At 38.7% G+C, this 20,421-nt stretch overlaps 2 protein-coding genes across 2 annotated transcripts; one reads left to right on the top strand and one right to left on the bottom strand.

Annotated features, from left to right (window-relative positions):
* The first annotated feature begins 12,958 nt into the window (after positions 1-12,958).
* Positions 12,959-17,863, top strand: LOC107643052 (ATP binding/leucine-tRNA ligases/aminoacyl-tRNA ligase). The gene is made up of 4 exons (XM_016346589.3): positions 12,959-13,093; positions 13,301-14,847; positions 15,441-17,188; positions 17,483-17,863. The coding sequence occupies exons 1-3, from the start codon at positions 13,023-13,025 to the stop codon at positions 17,171-17,173; spliced, it is 3,351 nt and encodes a 1,116-aa protein (XP_016202075.1). The 5' UTR covers positions 12,959-13,022; the 3' UTR covers positions 17,174-17,188; positions 17,483-17,863.
* Positions 17,864-18,366: 503 nt separating this feature from the next.
* TIP2;2 (tonoplast intrinsic protein 2;2) lies at positions 18,367-20,163 on the bottom strand. Its single transcript, XM_016346588.3, has 3 exons — positions 19,845-20,163; positions 19,015-19,262; positions 18,367-18,909 (listed from the first exon to the last, which is right to left on the bottom strand). Exons 1-3 carry the CDS (start codon positions 19,969-19,971, stop codon positions 18,538-18,540), a joined length of 747 nt encoding a protein of 248 aa, XP_016202074.1. The 5' UTR covers positions 19,972-20,163; the 3' UTR covers positions 18,367-18,537.
* Between the last annotated feature and the right edge of the window lie 258 nt (positions 20,164-20,421).

Genomic DNA, 20,421 nt, shown 5'->3' with positions numbered 1-20,421 from the left:
AATTTTTTTCCACAGATACTTCCACCTTCTTTGTCCATCCATTTCCATGTGGATCTAGGCTTTGCTCCTCCTTACCCATTTCTGTTGTGTTCGCCTGGGCCACTACCTTCTGACATTGCAGCCTGAGAGTAGGCGTGTTTTGGTCAACATTTGTTCCCGTGGTTCTCTGGACTCCATTCGTATCCGACTTCCTTCTGTATTTAGCTTCCCCTACAAAAACAACTTTACCCCTCAATCTCATGCGATTCATTTCCCTTATAGCCTTCAAAGCTCCTCCCTTCGTAGTGTAACGTATGAAAGCAAATATATATACATTATCACTTCTTTGTTTTCGTGATAAGTATATATCATTTATGCATCCTTTCCAGTTAAACAATTGAAACAGCTCTTTCTTCGATACATCATTCGGAAGGTTGTCCACAAAGATTGAGAAAGACTCATTCTCAAGTTTCTGATACTCTTCTCGGTTCCAGACTCTTAGATCTTTATCCTGTTCCCTAAGTCTAGCCCTCCCTGTATTTTTCACCCACGCTCTCTCACTCTCTCTCTCTCTCTCTCTCTCTCATGATTTTGGTAGTTAATTGATCAATGATTTAAGAAAGAAAACCTTTAAGATTCTCTACTCTCCCAATTCACTAATAGGAAAGGCATTAAGAATTTAATGTTGAATGTTAAGTTTTGTTTTTGTCAAGGTTGCGAGAACCAGACCGGTCAATAAACCGGTGAGGTGACTGGTTCACTGGTTCACAGATTCAATCGAGGTTCAACCGATTTAATTAAATATTAAATAAAATTATTAAAAATTTAGTATATAAACACATTAAACACAACACGAGTTCCATAATGCATTGAAGAGGAAATTATCCAATAGCTATTAAATGTACAATGATGATGCCTATACCAAATGGATTATGTAAATGGAACACAAACTTAAAAACCAATCTATAATCTCTAGAGCTCTTAGTGGCTTCAGTTCCCTGTGAACTTTTCCATCTGCATAACTCATTGACTCCTCTGTCCCATTGCTCTTGACCTGCTCCTCTGCTGTGTTGCACAATTTATCAAGAGCCATTCCATTCTCATCTTCACATTCACCATTCTCTCTACAATTTTCAGGTAGAGATGCATGAGGGACATCCTCCTGGCAGGTTCAGAAGCATTACTTTCAGATACTTTCACCACCAACATTCAATATAGCAGAATTCAATAGAGCACAATTGAACTTATATAGCGAAATTCAATATAGAAAAATTCAAAAACCAGAGTCCCAAAATTGAACTTTATCAAATTTATATTCGGTAAAATTCAGAATTACAAAATGATTAATCTATATAATTAACAAAATAAAAAAATTTGAAAAGCAGAAGAACTCAAAACAAGAACTCTGCATCTGAAGTTATGAACTCAAATCTGCTCTAAATTCCTCACTGAATAAAAAATTAATTGAAAACAACAAAAACTAGAAAAAATTTTAACATAAACAATGTAGTGAAGCAATCCATCATAACACCATCAACTGAGAATCAAACAAATCAGCAACAAACAAGTGAAGCAACTCAGAAATCAAAATAAATAAAATTAACAAACACAACAGAGGAAACAAATAAAAAACTAAAGTGAAAAAGGGAAGAAATCAGTGAAAATAAACAAGACCATGAAGATGTTGAGGGACGATGAAAATTGAAGAACTCACGGGCCACGGCGAAGAGCCCACAGCGGCACAGGTACGTTCGCACTTCAGACAGAGAGGTGCTCGACAGAGACAAAGCAGAGATGTCTCGGAGACAGAGACATTTTTTACGACGAGAAAGAGGCGGCCGACGACGGGGATGACAGAGAAGACTGGCGGCGTCTGAGACTAAAAGCGAGATAGATTGGGAGATTTTGCCATTTTGGTGAGACTGAGAGTGAGAGAGAAGAGAGAAGAGAGAAGCAGAGAAGCTTGGAAAGCCATGCACATCAACCACAGCTCCACCGCCTCCTTCTTCTATCGTTGCCGTGCTCCGACAAGCCTCATTCTTCTGCTTCTCTCCAAAGAACCTTTGAATTAGGGATTTTGATTTTGGTATGTTGGTGACACTGAGAGTGAGAGAATGGAGAGGGGATTGGGGGCATTTGGGCTACGCGTTTTGTTTTTTTTTTTTTAATTAAACCAAAACGACGCTGTTTGGTGTTAAAGGGGAGAACCGGACTTCAAAAAAATTTGCCAGTTCGTTTGGTTCACCAGTTAACCACCGATTCGGCTGGTTTTTTCACCAGTTTTTTGCAGGCCGGTTTTAGGTGTTGACCGGACCGGCTAACTGACCGGTTCTCGGTTAACCTAGTCGAACCAGCCAGTCCGGTCCAGTTTTCAGAACATTGGTTTTTTGTCAAACATGAACATTTTCATATATTATAACTAGTATCTTTTATGTTGTTTTCTAGAAAAATTTCACGTTTCTCAAAAATTCAGAGAGAATATGTAGGAAAAAGGCATAATATTGAATTGCAGTAATAAATACGAAGTAAAGATAAGAAATGTCGTGTAACTTGCAACCGGCAATTGATATTCAGCTACTTTACCTGTGTTTATTTTAATCTCAAGTATATACTCATTTTGGTCCTCAAAGAATTTTAGACTGGACACTTTAGTCCCCAACTAAAATTAATTACTCGATTGGTCCCTAACAATTAATTCTGTCAGTCACTTAGGTCCTTTACTCTGTTAACTCTAACGGAGGACAAAATAGTCCCTGACAACTCTAACAAGGGACAAAATGATCCCTGACCCCTTTATTCGAAAACGACACTGTTTTTCCCCAATTTTTATCATATCTCGCATAACCCTAACATTCATACTCTCTTTCTTCACCTTCACAGTCTTCTTTTCCATCTTTTCCTTCCTCCTCTTTATCTCCAAGATTAAGCCATGGTGTAATTGTCACACATGTCGCACCTACCTCAATATGTCATGCACCACACACTTCCTAAATCTTTGTAACTGGTACATCCACCTCATCTGCACTTCACCCACCAAAAGCATCTACTTCCACGTCTTCGATAACATCACCTCCAACCCTGACACGTCCATGACATCCTCAAGACCAAGTTCCACAACTACTCCAAGGACACGCCTTTCTCCACTCTTCGATAAGCAATATAGATTGTTGGACATTAGGACATCATGAGAAGATTCTCCTTCGAATCATATGCAAATTCTCATTTGAAATAGACACCGAGTGCTTCATTCTTTCTTTTCCAGAGTTCAAGTTGGCATACAGCTTCGACCTCGCATCCAAGCTATCAGTACAACGAGCAATGTCGTTGTTGCTGCTCATATGGAAACTGAAGCAATTACTGAACATTTGTTTGGAGAAGAAGCTAAAGGAAGCGATTGGAGTGATGGAAAATGTGGTCATGGAGATGATAGGGCAGAGGAGGAGGGAGATGGCAACGACAACGACGGGTCTTAACAAATCAGACTTGCTGTCTAGATTCATGGGATCCATCGAAGACGATAACTAGTTGAGAGACATAGGCATCAGTTTCCTGAGTATGAATTGGCTAAGAACAAGTTGAGAATTTTTTTTCTTGTGAACATTAAATTTATAGAGTGTGCATTGTGTAGTTTGAAGTTACAGTGTTAGACTGCTAGTGTTATACGAGATATGATGGAAATTGGGAGAGAACAGTGTCATTTTCGAACAGAGGAGATCAGGGACCATTTTGTCCCCTGTTAGAGTTGTTAGTAACTATTTTGTCCTCTGTTAGAGTTAACGGAATAAAGGACCTAAGTGACTAACGGAATTAATTGTTAGGGACCAATCGAGTAATTAATTTTAGTTGGGGATTAAAGTGTCTAGTCTGAAATTCTTTGAGGACCAAAATGGGTATATACTCTTTAATCTCTCTATTAGCATATAAATTGGCGACTCCAATGGTAAAATTCTCACCGCAACAAAATAATACTCGCATTTTATCACCATTTTGTATCATAAAAGAATCAAATATCACAGATTCTTGCCCAAGAACAATTAGGTTCTTGTACAAAAAATTAATGACTAGATAACGACACTAATTAGAGTCTTATCAATAAAAGTTATTTCTTTTTTAGTTTTTTTAATAGAAATTCAGTTATTTTTATGTGAAGATAGTTGAGAATCGTCAAATAATTTAATATATTTGACTAAATTTTTATCTAATATTTTTTTCTTACAGTATATTTGCTCACCACATTCACACACTAGAAGAAATTTTATATTCCACTCGTAAGATTTGAATCCTGGTACAGCTTGATGGAAGCCTTCATCTGTGCCAAGTTTCAACGACTAATAGATTTTTTTTTGTGACTGAAATAAACTAAACAAAGAAAAACAAAACAAAAGATCTACTTAAAAGAGAGACAGTCCTTTTTAAGACTACTCTTAAACTCCTCCTAAGGTGAAGCAAGCTCTACATGAGAAAGTTGTAACTTTTTCGCCATCTTTGCCATAGTATCTGCCACCGTGTTTGCATCTTTCATAATCAAATGAAAGTCAACACGCTAATTACAATGCATGATATCTCTTATTTTGAGCACCAATGGATCAATAAACCCAAAACCATCTTGGTGATTAGCAACAAGATTAAATGCTTCCACACAATCCGTCTCATAAATAACATCTCGTTGACCCACATCCCAAGCTAAGAGATATCCTCTCTAAATAGCAAACAATTCCCCTTGAAGAATACTATTGCTCTTAATCATTCCCAAACACCCCCTTTGCCAACTCCCATTACAATCTCTAATAACACAAGCAAAACCAACACTATCACCTGAACCAACATAACTAGCATCACAATTAATCTTGAAAGTACCAATGAATGGGGATTCCAAAAACCATTTAGAGTAGAGGGAAGGGATATACGTTCTAATTCAAAAATATTCCTAAGCTCCTTTTCTGAAGTTAATGCCAGAAAAATCACTTTTTCCGGAGGCCAAGTTTCATGAGGATTAAAGATGTCATTATTCATTGCTCGCCATATCTACCAAAGTCCCAAAAAGAACTTGAACGGATGCTCTCTGCTATGATACAAGAACCAGTTCTTCAAATCCAAAGGATGACAAGAAATATCCAACCTATGCCATACAAGCTGAGCTTCTGGGCAATCCTGAATACAATGTAAAACCGATTCCTGGTTAGAAAGACATCTTGGGCACCTATCCGATGACAACATCCCTCTTCTAAAGCAAAAACTTGCAGTAGGAAGAGCCTCCTTAAGACACAACCAAGCCAAAAATTTGTGCTTTTCCGGAACAAGCTAACGCCAAAGCCAAAGCCAATTCTCCCGCTCCTCCCAACCAAAAAGCTTTTTACACAACCACAAGTAACCATTGCGTGAATCATAGAATTTGGCAGCAGACCCAAACTAATACCAACCCACTTTTGGACCTACTTGCACATCTGAATTGTAAAAGAGAATATTACCTTTCAAATTTTGAGATAAAGGAGAATAAAGAGTATCCAAATGCCACCTACTAACCGACCAAATATCCTGTATCCGGAGATTCGAATAAGAAATGTGAACATAATCCATCTTATTAGATAACCGTCCTTCTCTCCTCCAACTAGAAAACCAAAAATTCTGGTTCAAATCCCAATACACCAAGCAAACCCATCCTTCAACACTTTCCAAGCCTTGCAAAGACTCCTCCAAATGGGAGAGCCCTTGTTCTTAGGACAACTAAAATAGTTATATAGAGATGATCGGTATTTAGCATCCAACAATTGGACCCATAACTTGTTTGGCTACTAGAAAAAAGTCCAAATTAGCTTCCCAAGAAGAGCAATATTCACACAATAAGGATCTCTAATTCCCAAACCTCCATATTTTTTTGGAGTAACCAGTACCTTCCAACTAACAAGATTCAATCCTCTTCTATCAACTTGTCCTTTCCAAAGAAAATTCCTCATCATAGACTCCAATTTACTAATGATTCCTTTTGGAAAAATAGAGACCTGCATCTGGTACGTGGGAATAGTGGCTGCAACAGAATTAACCAAGCAGAGTCTACCAGCCCGATTGAGTAAACTCCCTTTCCAGCTTTCTAGTCTACTTCGAATCTTATCTAGGACACCATTGAAAGCTAAACGGGTCACCCTATAATGGCTAAGGGTTACCCCAAGATACTTGCCCAAGTCTTGGACAAATTTGATAGAGGATACCCCAGTGAAAACCTCTTTCCTTATTGCAGAGACATTCTTGGAGCAAAGCGCTTTAGACTTCTTCACATTAATCTTCATCCCATATGCTTTGCAAAAAGTCTCTAAAACCAACATCATATTTTGCACTTGTCTCTTTGTAGCTTTACAGAATAGAAGCAAGTCATCTACAAACATTAAGTGGGATATTCTTGGTCCTCCTCTAGAAACAGCAACCGGCTCCCACAAACCCAAATTAACCTGATAATTAATAAAGCATGCCAATCGCTCCATACACAATACAAAAAGATAGGGTGACATAGGGTCTCCTTGTCTAAGACCCCGGCTAGGAGTAAATCCATTCAGACGATTCCCATTCTAAAGAATAGATAAGGAGAAAGCAGTGACACAATTCATAATCAAATTAATTGTAGGAATAGGAAAACCAAAGCTCTTAAGGGTATGAGCTAAAAACCTCCAGTCAACTCTGTCATAAGCTTTCTCTAGATCAATCTTAAAGGCCAGTGTGCCTTTCTTTGATTTAGTCTTCTTCATAAAGTGGAGGACTTCTTGAGCAATAATGATGTTGTCAGGAGTTTCTCGTCCCGGAATAAATCCTACTTGAAGCGGGCTAACAATCTCCGCAAGATGAGGACGGAGCCTATTAACAAGGACCTTCGTGATGATCTTGTAAACTACATTGCAGATATTAATTGGCCTGAAATCTTTCATAGATACTGGTGATTCAACTTTTGGAATAAGAACCAGTAAAATTTTCATCATTCTCGGATCAAGAGTAACACCGGAGAATGCCTGCTTAACCATCTTCCAAACATCAAGACCAATGATCTCCCAATATTCTTTGAAGAAGAAAGCTTGAAATCCATCAGGACCCGGAGCTTTAAAGGAGTTCATGTGAAAAACAGCTGTTCTGACTTCCTCCAGAGTAACTGGTGTCGTAAGATTATTGCAAGCTTCCTCATTCAGAGAAGGAAGAGGCACATCACCAAGGCAACCTAAATCAACATCATCTAAATGACAGAATAATCTTTTATAGAAAGACTCTGCTTCTTGACTCAAAACCTCTGGATCAGTTTTCCACACTCTATCCTTGAGAAAAAGGCCATGAATTTTATTATGCTTCCTTCGCATAAGAGTTTGAATATGAAAGAATCTTGTATTCCTATCCCCGAACCTTACCCACTGCTCTCTGTACTTTTGGAACCATAGGAGCTCTTCTTGCACTAGAGTATTATTATAATCATCAATAGGGGTGGCAAACGGGCCTAAACCCGCCGGGCTGGCCCACGTAACCCGCCAAAAAAGGCGGTCCGGGCTGGAAAATTGGGACCGCCAAATAGCAAAAGCCCGCTTAACCCGCACCGCTTAAACCGCTGGTTTTGGCGGGCTTTGGCGGGGCGGGGCGGGCTTCCCCGCCGGGCTTAGTATTTTTTTAGCAAGGGGTATTTTTATAATTTTTTTATCAAAACCCAGCTTCTCCAACCCAACTTACAAGAGAATGAAGATGAAAATTGGGTGTTTTAGATTATGTTTGTTTTGTTTTAGAGACAATATTGTTAATTATGTTTTGGATTATGTTTATTTTGCTTTGGAAACAATATTTATAATTACAAAGACTTTAATGTTTGTGAATACAAAAATTATAATTTGTTTATACTTTTAGAAATTATAATAGTTAAAAGTAAAAAACAAAAGAGATTTTTTTATATCTTTATATATATTATTTAATAGTTAAAAGTAAAAATAAAAAAAAGAGGATATTTGGCGGGCTTAGCCCGCCGGCCCGCCAGCCCGCCGTAAGGCGGGGCGGGCTAGGATTCTGGGACCGCCTCACTAGGCGGGGCGGGGCGGGCCAGCCCGCCAAATGGCAGGCTTCTGGCGGGGCGGGGCGGGGCGGGGCGGGCTTCCCCGCTTGCCACCCCTAATCATCAAGCAACTGTTGCTCTTTTTGACGCAAATAAATGCTATCCACCACTTCCAAACGCTTTTGTAAATAATTAATATGCTGCTCTAATTCACATTTCTTAACAAAAATGTTACCAAATACCTTCGAGTTAAACTCTAGTGAATTCTTCTGTACTTCCGAAACCTTGCCATGAATCCCTCTATTACCAGACCACCATGACTGATTCACAATATCCCTATACCCCGGATGAGTAGCCCAAGAAGCAACAAAATGGAAAGGTCAATTCCCTTTAGGCTGAGGACGACCTTTACAACGCACCAGAATAGGACAATGATCAGACTGAAACCTATTTAAAACTTCTGCATAAGCCTCTGGAAAGATAGATAACTAACTACTATTTATACAGACTCGGTTAAGCTTTTTTGCCACGTCAACATAATTTTTCACCCTCTTGTACCAAGAAAATCGCCTCCCAATAGTCTTCAGATCAAACAAACCACTATCTCCTAATGAAGTAGCAAACATATCTGCTCTTTGATGAGAAAATTGACAGCCCTTGGATTCATTAAATTTGACTTCATTAAAATCACCAAGAACAATCCAAGGTCCTTGAAATACCATGGATTGTGTAACAAGATAATTGATGAATCCATATTTGATGATATATTTTGGCTATAATTGGATGGATTTCATCACATCAACTCACACTTATTCACCTAAATAGCATGCTTTTGTGTTTTCTCTCTAGATTGCATCTAAATGTGAAAACATGCTATTTTATGCTTATTTTAATCACTTTTAATCCCACTTTTATGCCATTCGATGCCATGACATATTTGTTGAGTGATTTTAGGTCCTAAAGGTAAGTTTGGCAAGGCAAAAGTGGAAAGAAGCATGTACAAAGGGAGAAAGCATGAAGAAAACAAGGGAGAAGCACACATTGGAGTATGCGTGCGTACAACCTAGTGTGTACGCACAAAAGCCACAAAACCATGTGTGGATACGCACAAGAAGAAAATCAGCATGTGTGCGGACGCACACACCTGTGCGTCCGCACACGTCCCAGCGTGTGATTCATTTATTGCAAATCGCTGGGTCGATTTTTGGGCCTCCAGAGCCCAATTTTGGGGCTTTCTGAAGCTGATTGAGTGCTATATGAAGGAAGGTCTCACTCCATGTGAAGGGGGGCAATTAGGTTTAGTTTTTATTATGTTTTCTCTTAGTTTCTAGAGAGAGAAGCTCCCCCCTCTCTCTAGAATTAGGGTTTTATTAGTTAATTTCCTTTTAATTTCAGCTTTTAATTCTTATTCTAGTATAGTTTAATTTATGTTTCCATGTTCTTCTATCTTTTTCTTCTTCATTTCTCTTGTTATTTCCTTTATTTTGTCATTTTTATGCTTATGGATACTCTTTGTTACTTTAATTTTAATTAATGCAAATTTATGTTTCTATGTCATTTATTGCTTTCTATAGTTGTTGTTGTCACTTTCTTGCTTTGGTAGTTTTAGAATTTATTTTATTGCAATTTAATATTATTTTATTTTCATGCACACCAAGTGTTTGATAAAATGTTTGGCTTAGTTTTTACATAGTTTTTCCTCACTCTTGGCTTAAAATTGTTGACTTTGGTGATCCTTGAGTCATTGATGTCCATTCTTGTTTGATATATTAGAGTAATTAGTTGATTTGGTCTCCCTTTACTCTATGTGACCCCTTAGTGTTGACATAAGACTTAGGGATTGAAATTAACTATGCCTATTTGACTTATCTTCGATGTAAGGTTGACTAAGTATAATTAACTCTTCATAATCATCATGTGTTTGTGGTCAATGTCTAGGATAGGTAGCCTTAACTCTCAATTACTTGCCAAGATGTTTTCTTGCATTTGAAGTTTCCTTTCCTTGCATTTAATTGCTTTGACTTTTATTGCTTTGATGTTTAATTTCTTGCATGTTTAGTTTTCACACTCTTGGTTGAGAAATTGGATGTTTAGGTGGAATTGAGTTGTGGATGTCCATTCCGCATTGTGTGAGAATAGTTAATTGGTTTGGTTTCCATTGACGCTATTTTTTCACTAAGTAATTAGTGAGTTGACTAGAACTTATGGATTGAGATCAATTATGCTTTTGACTAATTCTCAAGGAGGATTGATTAATTTGGATTGATTCCACACAATTGTCATGTTTGTGGTCCATAACTAGGATAGGAATCCTAAACTCCCCAATTCTTGCCAAGAGTTGCCATTTACATTCCTTGCATGTTTACTTGCTTTCTTGCTATTTACATCTCTTGCTCTCTTTTGCTTTCATTCCCAATTTCCCATGCTCTCTCTCTCATAGCCAATAATTATATATTTCATTGCAACTCCTAGGGAAGACGACCCGAGGTTGAATTACTCTCGGTTATTTTGTATTGACTTTATTATTTGATCTTGAGAATTCATTGTTGGTTTGAACTATACTACCAACAAATTGATGCTTATTTTGATTGATTCCGAACCGACATAAATTCTCAATTATCAATAATCCCAAAGGAGAATCTTTTTATTAAATTGAGGGCTACCATAAATACCACTACACCTCCAAACTAAATTATCATATTGAACCTCAACAGTAACACCCTGGTCAAAAGCATCAATGAACTTACAACAAACACCCTTCATAGAGGATAGAAACCAAATACTCCCCTTATGTCCCTCTGCTTCCACTATACCAACAGAGTGATACCCCAACCTTTCCCAAAACAATTTTAAATGCTAAAAAGGAGAGTGAGTTTCAACCACAATAAAGAAAACAGGTCTAAATTTTCTAACAAGTTCCTTACAATACACTCGGGCTAACTTATTAGAAGCACCCCTAATATTTCAAACAATCATATTTAAACTATCCATAAATAATAGGGACAGAATAAATAAGAACATAAACTCTAAATAGAATCATCAACATCAATAGGTGGTTTGTCCTGCGGTACTGGCACACTCTGATCCTCAATAATTGCAACCTTCGGACCCCCTAATGATGCACCTGCCATGCTTCCATTTACTAAGGTTTCCTCTGTTGCGCTACCATTTTTATCAACTGGCGAGTTCTGCAGGGAGAAAGGCCGCGGACGCTTCCGTAGAGAAATTCCACGACGTGCAGGAGTTCTATGCGATGGAGATGGCACAATTTCATGTTTTTCTCGCTTTCCCCTCCTAATACCAATTGATTTGCCTCCATCACCATGCAAATTGGGTCTTGGAACCCTTCTCGAACCATACTTGTGCTGCTTTCCATCTTGGTCCTTCAAACCTGATGGCTGACCCATTGTGAATTTTTCCTTACGCAGCACTTATTGGCAGCCCTCTTCATCATTCATCCATGCCTCATTAACATGACCAACAGGTACGTGAGGAGCCAATGATTCCGTAACCGCATCCTTCCCTTTAACAACTCTTAATTTCTCACCCGAATTACGAGAATTCTCACCCAAATCGCGAGCTTCCAATTCAGCCTCTTTTTGAATCTCATTATTGTTGTGTGGCACTAGTGTCGGGGCTTCATTATTTTTTCCATCATCACCAAAAGAATCACCGTTTCCTTCCAAGGACTCCTTCTCCCTGCCAATGATTTATCATGCCCATATCGTGCACAAGTAGAACAAATCAGCTATAAACTCTCGTACTCCACTTCATGAGTCATACCCTCCACTATAATATGTTTGATTACAGGCAATCTAAGATTAATTTGAACACAAGCTCGGGCATATTTTCCTCTTTTTGCAAGTTTAGTGATCAAGTCTACTTTCACCGCAACCCCTATTGCAGAAGCAATTCACAACATTGCTTGTTACTGGTAACACCAGATTGGAAATCTCGAGACTCGAATCCATACTAGCGTTGATCCGAAGGATTTTTTACATGGCCTAAAATCCACGTCCCATGATTTTACTGCAACATAGTGACCGTCTATCAACTACGGATCACCAAGAATGACTTTCTCACGATTCGCAGCCATATCAAATTTAACCAAAAAATACCCAAACCCCACATCCAACAAATCAAACCCTCCTTTGATGCGCCATACTATCCGAAACTTATGCATAAGAGCCATGTAGCCATGTACCCTACTTACTTGTCATCCGTCGCGATACCATCCCAGATAAAGACTCTACTAATGCAAAGGCTTTAGACTTTTCTGCACCTTATCTATGAAAAAGACCTTAAATGGCTTTTCTAAACCCTCTTGAGAAGAACCCTCTTTAACACTGGATACACACTCTTCCACGCTCTCTCCCTTATCTCTTTCGATGGCACGACCATCTTCCTCACCGTATTTCACCTTCAACTGCTCACCCGCTCTCGCCTTCTTTCATTCTCTCTGAGTACGGAGTATGTACTTTTTCTCTACTACTAATAGATTTTAATTGTTAACTTTAGATAGGAGTATATTATTATTATTATTATTATTATTATTATTTCTAAACAAAGCCCAAAGCTAAGAAAATTACACAGGGAAGGAAACACTACGGGGCCAAGAAGCCCATATAACGTCAAAAATAAGCTTTCTGACTGGATTAGGAGGAGAGTTCCAGTAATGAAGCTCGTAATCCCGCTCAAGGCTGAAATTAGCCATCACATCTTTTAGCTTCTCTATAGATATGGCTGAGTCTTTTTTTTTTTTTTTTTTTGGTCAAGTAATATGGCTGAGTCTAAGCTGCCAAATCAGTTCTTTTTCATTTTTTGGCAAACTAAATCAATTCGTAAGTGGTGAATTGGAGCTAGGTACACCAAAAAGTGCGACGCAAGATTTAGCCCGCCGAATCTTACTTTGGGGCCACGTTTTATGTTCCAATGGGCTTAGCAACCCGATTGAACCCGATCCGACCCAGAAGGGTGGATCAATGCAAAACCCTGGTGCTGTGTTTCAGTTTCTTCGTTTGGCTCTACTCTGTATATGTTGATTTGTAACCTTCGTTCTCGCCTATCACACTCCATTCCTTCATTTCAATCCTCATTCTTAAGCAGGTCACTCTTTCACTCCCTATCTTCAACTCTCTTGTTCAATAAAGTAATCCAAAATCAAATTCATCATTTCTATCATTTCCTTTTTGGCTTTAATTCTATTTTTGAGCTGACTATATCTTTTATTTGGTGTTTAGTAATCAAGTTTTTTTTTTAATATAGATCTGAAATTACCGTCATTTTTCTGACTAAATTCCGTTTTCGCTGCAGTTGCCGTCATCTCACAGATATGGCGGCAGAGAGTGGCAAGAGCTTTGCTCGGAGGGACCGTCTTCGAGAGATTGAAGTCAAGGTCCAAAAATGGTGGCAAGAGAACGACGTTTTCAGGTCAGAACCTGGCGAAAAGCCACCACAACCCGGTGAAAAGTTCTTCGGAAACTTCCCTTTCCCTTACATGAACGGATACCTTCACCTTGGCCACGCATTCTCCCTCTCAAAATTGGAGTTCGCCGCAGCCTTCCACCGTCTCAGAGGCGCCAACGTGCTTCTTCCTTTCGCGTTCCACTGCACCGGCATGCCGATAAAGGCTTCGGCTGATAAACTCAGGAGAGAGATTGAGCAGTTCGGAGACCCACCTGTTTTCCCCGTTGAGAGAGAGGAGCAAGAGGAAGAGAAGCCAAAGGAACAAGAAGAAGCTGAAAACAATGCCGGTGCAGCACCTGATAAGTTCAAAGGGAAGAAGTCGAAGGCTGCGGCGAAATCAGGTGGACAGGTATATCAATGGGAGATTATGCGTAGTGTTGGTATATCTGATAGCGAGATTTCGGAGTTTCAGGATCCTTATAAGTGGCTCACTTATTTCCCTCCATTGGCCGTGGATGACCTCAAAGCTTTTGGGTTGGGTTGTGATTGGAGGAGGTCATTCATTACAACTGATATCAACCCTTATTTCGATGCGTTTGTGAGGTGGCAGATGAGGAAGTTGAAGTCAATGGGGAAGGTAGTGAAGGATGTGAGGTACACTATATTTTCTCCCTTGGATGGCCAGCCATGTGCTGATCACGATAGAGCGAGCGGCGAGGGGGTTCTGCCGCAAGAGTATACTATTATCAAGATGGAAGTGTTGAAGCCTTTCCCTCCCAAGTTTGAGGTTCTTGAAGGGAAGAAGGTGTTCCTTGCTGCTGCGACTTTGCGGCCTGAAACAATGTATGGGCAAACCAATGCTTGGGTTTTGCCTGATGGAAAGTATGGAGCATATGAGGTTAACGAGAGTGAGGTGTTTGTTATGTCATATAGGGCTGCACTTAACCTTGCATACCAGAACCGCTCCAAGGTCCCCGAGAAACCTACATGTTTACTTGAACTCACCGGTCGTGACTTGATTGGCCTTCCACTAAAGTCACCGCTTTCCTTCAATGAGGTCATTTATGCTCTTCCTATGATGTCCATTTTAATGGATAAAGGTACTGGGGTTGTGACTAGTGTGCCTAGTGATGCGCCAGATGACTACATGAGCCTGAAAGAACTGAAATCAAAGCCAGCTTATCGCGAGAAGTTGGGTATTAAGGATGAATGGGTAGTGCCTTTTGAGATTGTGCCTATCATCGAAGTTCCCGTGTATGGAAATAAATGTGCAGAGTATGTCTGTGAGAATGAGTTGAATATCAAGTCTCCGAATGATAAAGACAAACTGGCAGATGCTAAGAAGCGAACATACTTGAAAGGGTTTACGGAAGGAACAATGATTGTCGGAGAATATGCTGGGAAGAAAGTCCAGGAGGCTAAACCGTTGATTAGGAGCAAGCTTTTGGAAACAGGTCAGTAGATGCCATTCTACCTTTTTTCCTTTTCTGTTCATGCATTTTTAATTTTTTTTTTACTCCTGTATATGACGTCTCACTTATGAGGATTTGCTGATTGGATAATACAATTATCTTACATAATTTTATTAATGGCAGATTTAGGATAAAATGTGTATCCAACAGCGTAAAAATATTTTTTTTAGATATCTAATCATGTATAATCAATCAACAAAAGTTTATTTGATTCAATAACTCAGTGTCTCAAGAGTTGAACAAACACAATTATCTAATTGATGATATTGTAAAATATTTTTACAGTGTTACTGCATAACAATTATACTCGATCTATTAAGCTGAAAATTTTCAAAATATTAGTATGCAAAAAAAGGTTAGGTTTGCCATCCAATGTCCGAATTATCCTATGTTCTGCCATTGAATCTTAGAGGATAAATTCATTTAATACTATGGCACATTTGGTCAGAATAATACTAATTTTTTTGCTAATTGCGAATCATAATTGAACTTAAGTTTCACAATATCTTACCAATGTGTCTGTATTTCCCCCGTTCAGTTTTTCCCTAATTTTTTTTTTTTTTAAATTCCTGCAGGCCAGGCTATTATCTACAGTGAGCCTGAGAAACGAGTGATGTCAAGATCTGGTGATGAATGTATTGTAGCTCTCACAGATCAGTGGTACATTACATATGGGGAACCAGAATGGCAGAAGTTAGCTGAGGAGTGCCTGTCCAACATGAACCTTTATTCTGATGAGACACGTCATGGATTTGAGCATACTTTGAGCTGGTTGAACCAGTGGGCTTGTTCACGTTCATTTGGTCTTGGCACACGAATACCATGGGATGAACAGTACTTAGTAGAGTCACTTTCTGATTCTACTATATACATGGCTTATTATACCGTTGCGCACCATTTACAGAATGGAGACATGTACGGTTCCAGTAAGTCTTCTGCAATCAAACCTCAGCAATTGACTGATGATGTGTGGGATTACATTTTCTGTGATGGTCCATTTCCCAAGTCAACTGATATTTCATCATCCCTTTTAGAAAGAATGAAGAGAGAGTTTGAGTATTGGTATCCCTTTGATCTTCGAGTTTCTGGTAAGGATCTCATCCAGAACCATCTTACCTTCTCCATATATAACCATACTGCAATTATGTCCAAGAACCATTGGCCTCTTGGGTTCAGATGCAATGGTCACACATTGCTCAATTCTGAGAAAATGTCCAAGTCCACTGGAAATTTCAAGACATTGAGAGAGGCCATTGAGGAGTTTTCTGCAGATGCTACAAGATTTTCTTTGGCTGATGCTGGCGATGGCGTTGATGATGCAAATTTTGCCTTTGAGACAGTAAATACTGCAATTCTGAAGCTCACTAAAGAAATTGCATGGTATGAAGATGTTCTGGCTGCTGAATCTTCAATGAGAACTGGTCCCCCATCAACTTATGCTGATCGTGTGTTTGCTAATGACATAAACATTGCTGTCAAAACAACTGAGCAAAATTACTCCAATTACATGTTTAGGGAAGCTCTTAAGACTGGTTTTTATGACCTACAGATAGCTAGAGATGAGTATAGATTGTCATGTGGTGTTGGAGGTTACAACCGTGACTTGGTGTGGCGCTTTATGGATGTGCAGACACGTCTTATAGCACCTATATGTCCCCATTATGCAGAATTTGTTTGGAAGGAGCTTCTGAAAAAGGATGGTTTTGTTGTGAAGGCTGGCTGGCCATCAGCCGATGCTCCTGATCTTACCTTGAAGCTTGCCAATGAATATTTGCAGAAGACCATTGTTTCGTTGAGGAAGTTGCTTCAGACACAAATTTCTGGTAAAAAACCAAATAAGAAAGGTGCTCCAGTTACAACTGACTCTAAGGTAACAAAAGGCTTGATATATGTAAATGAAGAGTTTGATGGCTGGAAAGCTGATTGCTTGAATATTCTCCGGAGCAAATTTGATGAAGGAACACGAACCTTTGCTCCAGATTCAGAGATTTTGGAGGCTTTGCAACAGAGCCCTCTAGGTCAATCCTCCAATTTTAAACAGGTTCAGAAGCAATGTATGCCCTTCTTGAGGCATCAAAAAGGGGAAGCAATTAAACTTGGCCCACAAGCCCTTGATTTGAGATTGCCATTTGGTGAAATCGAGGTTCTTAAGGAAAACTTGGACTTGATCAAGAGACAGATAGGTCTAGAAGATGTGGAGATTTTGTCTGTAACTGATGCTGATTCTTTAGCTAAAGCTGGATCTTTACGACCTGTTCTAGAAAAAAATCCTCCCACTCCTGGAAACCCAACAGCCATCTTTTTCTAACTCAGTAGCTACCGGGTGAGTTTTGTGAAATCCCCCTTTAAAATGCTTGATAAATTCTACCATATTTGTTCGTTTGTATTTTCAATTAAGTCAAAACATAATTCATTGTTTTTCTTTTTTCTTTTTTTTGTGATTGGGAATTCATTGTTTTTCTACTTATATGTAGACAAGGATTGACTTACTGCGGCCTTTGTTGTTGTTGTTTGAGTTGTTTCCTTGACCTCCATTGTATCATTTTATTGTGTATCACAGATAGCGATTTTATTAATATTAAGTAAACTTGTTCATTCATGTGATTATCCTTTATAGGTCACTACAATACTCCACTGAGGAACACGGCTGGTATCATCCTGATGTAGCAATCATACCGTCATGCTATGCTGGATTGCTGGTGGCTGGGGAGAGCTTGAGCTTTTCTCGTGGATAAATAGTTTTGTCTAGAATGGCTGATCTAGTATTCAGGTTTTGCTTCTTCATGTTCTCCAGAAGTTATCACATCCTGGCTTTTAATTTGGTTACTCCTTTAGTTTCCTTTACTATTTATTCTGCAACATCTTCATGGCATATTCGTCAGTTTTCTGTTTTATTTGGAAAATTACATTTTATTCCAAAGTGTTCTCATAGTGATGAGATCTTGTATTATTTGACAGAAAAGCCATTAAAGCATACTTGAAAATCTTTTTGATAAAATTATAGGGTTTAGGGTTGCTAGAAGTCTTTAATTACTCCATTAATTAAAGAATGAATCAATCTCAAGCTTGCTTCATTATGTGTAATCCACTTTGTTTACTTGAGACATTTATCTAAAAGTTTATTGTAAATTTTAAACAACGGTTGCTTTCTTAAATATAGTCAAAAATCGTGTTAGTGCAAGCATTATCAAGTGACGAGTAGGCATAGTTGTTTGCAATTTGCACCGAGCAGAAAAGGTCAAAAAGGATGTCGTTACTTAATATAATTTAGTAATTTACTATCACTCAGAATTTCTCATGACCTGGTTTTTACGCTTGCGAGACAGGAAAGTTGAATGAAATCTCTTCTTTCCAAACATTGCTTCTATTTAATAGACCCTCTTATAAGATAGATAGCTTTTAGTTTTTAGTTGGAGATCACATTTTGTTGAGTTTACGACTTTACGAGCAATTTACTTCCCTTATCTATCGATTCACATTGAAATATAAAAGACATGAATCTTAAAACATAAAGGTCAACTAATAATTTACAATTTTATTACAAGTGGATACATGATCAAACATATACGAGGAGGAAAACGATCCAAGAAATCAAAGCGTGAAGACAGGGTAGCAGTATCACTAGCTCGAAAATACAAACAAGAGAAGAGTGTGTTTTCAACTTTCGTGTACTCAAGGGTAGTTTTCAGTGGTTGGGGCAGGGGTATAGGAACCAATGAAAACATCACCATAAATAAGCCCAGCCAAGCCCCCACCAATCAACGGGCCAACCCAGTAGATCCAGTTGTCAGCGAAGTTACCACTAACAACCGCTGGGCCGAATGAACGGGCCGGGTTCATTGATCCACCACTGAATGGGCCAGCAGCTAGGATGTTGGCACCCACAATGAACCCAATAGCAATGGGTGCAATGGTGCCAAGTGAGCCCTTTTTGGGGTCAGCGGCGGTGGCGTATACAGTGTACACCAATCCAAAAGTAACAACGATCTCGAACACTACTCCAGCGAAAACGTTTATCCCAGCCACTCCATGGGTTGGAATGCTCTGAAGATAAACAAATAGTAGGAAGTCCGAAGTCAGAATCCTTGGATAATTTAATTTATTTGATTGTGTAAAATTGAACATGTGCATGATTTAATAGTTAAGTACCTTAGCTGTGACATAACTTAGGAGGAGAGATGCGACAATGGAGCCAAGCAATTGGGCAATCCAGTAGAAGAGACCAGTGAGGAGGGTAATGTTGCCTCCAATGGCCAATCCAAAAGTGACAGCTGGGTTCAAGTGGCCACCTGAGATGTTGGCGGCGATGGACACTCCTACAAACAGAGCAAATGCGTGCGCCACGGCCACCGCCACCAGCCCTGGCGCGTCCAAAGCTGCATCTGATGTAAGCTCATCTGCATATTTACAAAAAAATAAATAATAACCATTTCATCAGACTTCTTAGTTCAAAATTTTACTCACAATAATGGGAATTGTAATTTACATGATATCTAATTTTGATATATATTAATGACTTTTTTTAGGTACAAAAAAAGGAAAGAAAGGCTCATAGAAAACATATACAAACATGTAGTCAAATTAGACAAAATTCTAACAGCAATTATATCGCAATTTTCACGTGCTTATGCTTTCTTAGGTTGTTGACTCGGGTAATCAAAATGCCAAAAATCACCAAAGCATTTATGCACTGGTATCTATCTATATACCTGCCTCAGTTGACCAATTGCTTTCTTCATTTATATATGTCCGACACATGCCTCGTAACATGCATGTGATGTGATATATGTGCCGCAGTCATATAGTTGACGAGTGTTCATGCAGATTAATTAACCAGTGCATGTAACTGTTTGATATTAATTGCAAATAGAAGCTATTCGCAGAGTCTTTTTTACGAGTGCCCTAAAAACCTTATAGCTAGCGTATTAATTAGCAAGAATTTTATATAATTTAGCGTATAACACAATATAAGCACTTACTGTAGGCTATGGCTGAACCAACACCAGCAAAGACGAAGATAAGAGTGGCAATGAACTCTGCCAAATAAGCCTTGAGAGAGGTAACGCTAAAAGAGTCATCAAAAGAACCAACAGCAATCTTCACCATTTTTGGCAGTTGAAAACAGTGGAGCTAGCTAGCTATAGCTTAATAATTAAGATCAATGTTAATGTTTGTGTCTTTGCACCCCAAACCTTGGCAAATTAATGTTTATATAACAAAAGAGTTTACATAAATTTAATGGCTGTGATTGTGAAAGGATAGCTTTGCCGGCTCCCTGCCACCGTCCATGGACCACACGAGTGGTTGAAATTGGATAACGATTATTTTAATTGAGGGAACCTAACCACACACTTCTTTTTTCCTTTTTAAAGTTCTGGGATTTGTGTTTGATATTTTATTCATCACGAGCATAGTGACAACTTATTAATTTACCTAGTGATTATTCATTAATTCAGGATGGATAAGGATGTTCTAATCGAATATTAAGCAAAGTAAACTCAATTGACATTAAAATAATAAACGGATGGCGTCTTTTTGCAGGTATTGCTAGTAGAT

The sequence above is a fragment of the Arachis ipaensis genome, chromosome B5, assembly GCF_059453495.1.
Source record: "Arachis ipaensis isolate K30076 ecotype BB chromosome B5, ASM5945349v1, whole genome shotgun sequence".
NCBI lineage: Eukaryota > Viridiplantae > Streptophyta > Magnoliopsida > Fabales > Fabaceae > Arachis > Arachis ipaensis.
This window is presented reverse-complemented; position numbering and strand designations above follow the sequence as displayed.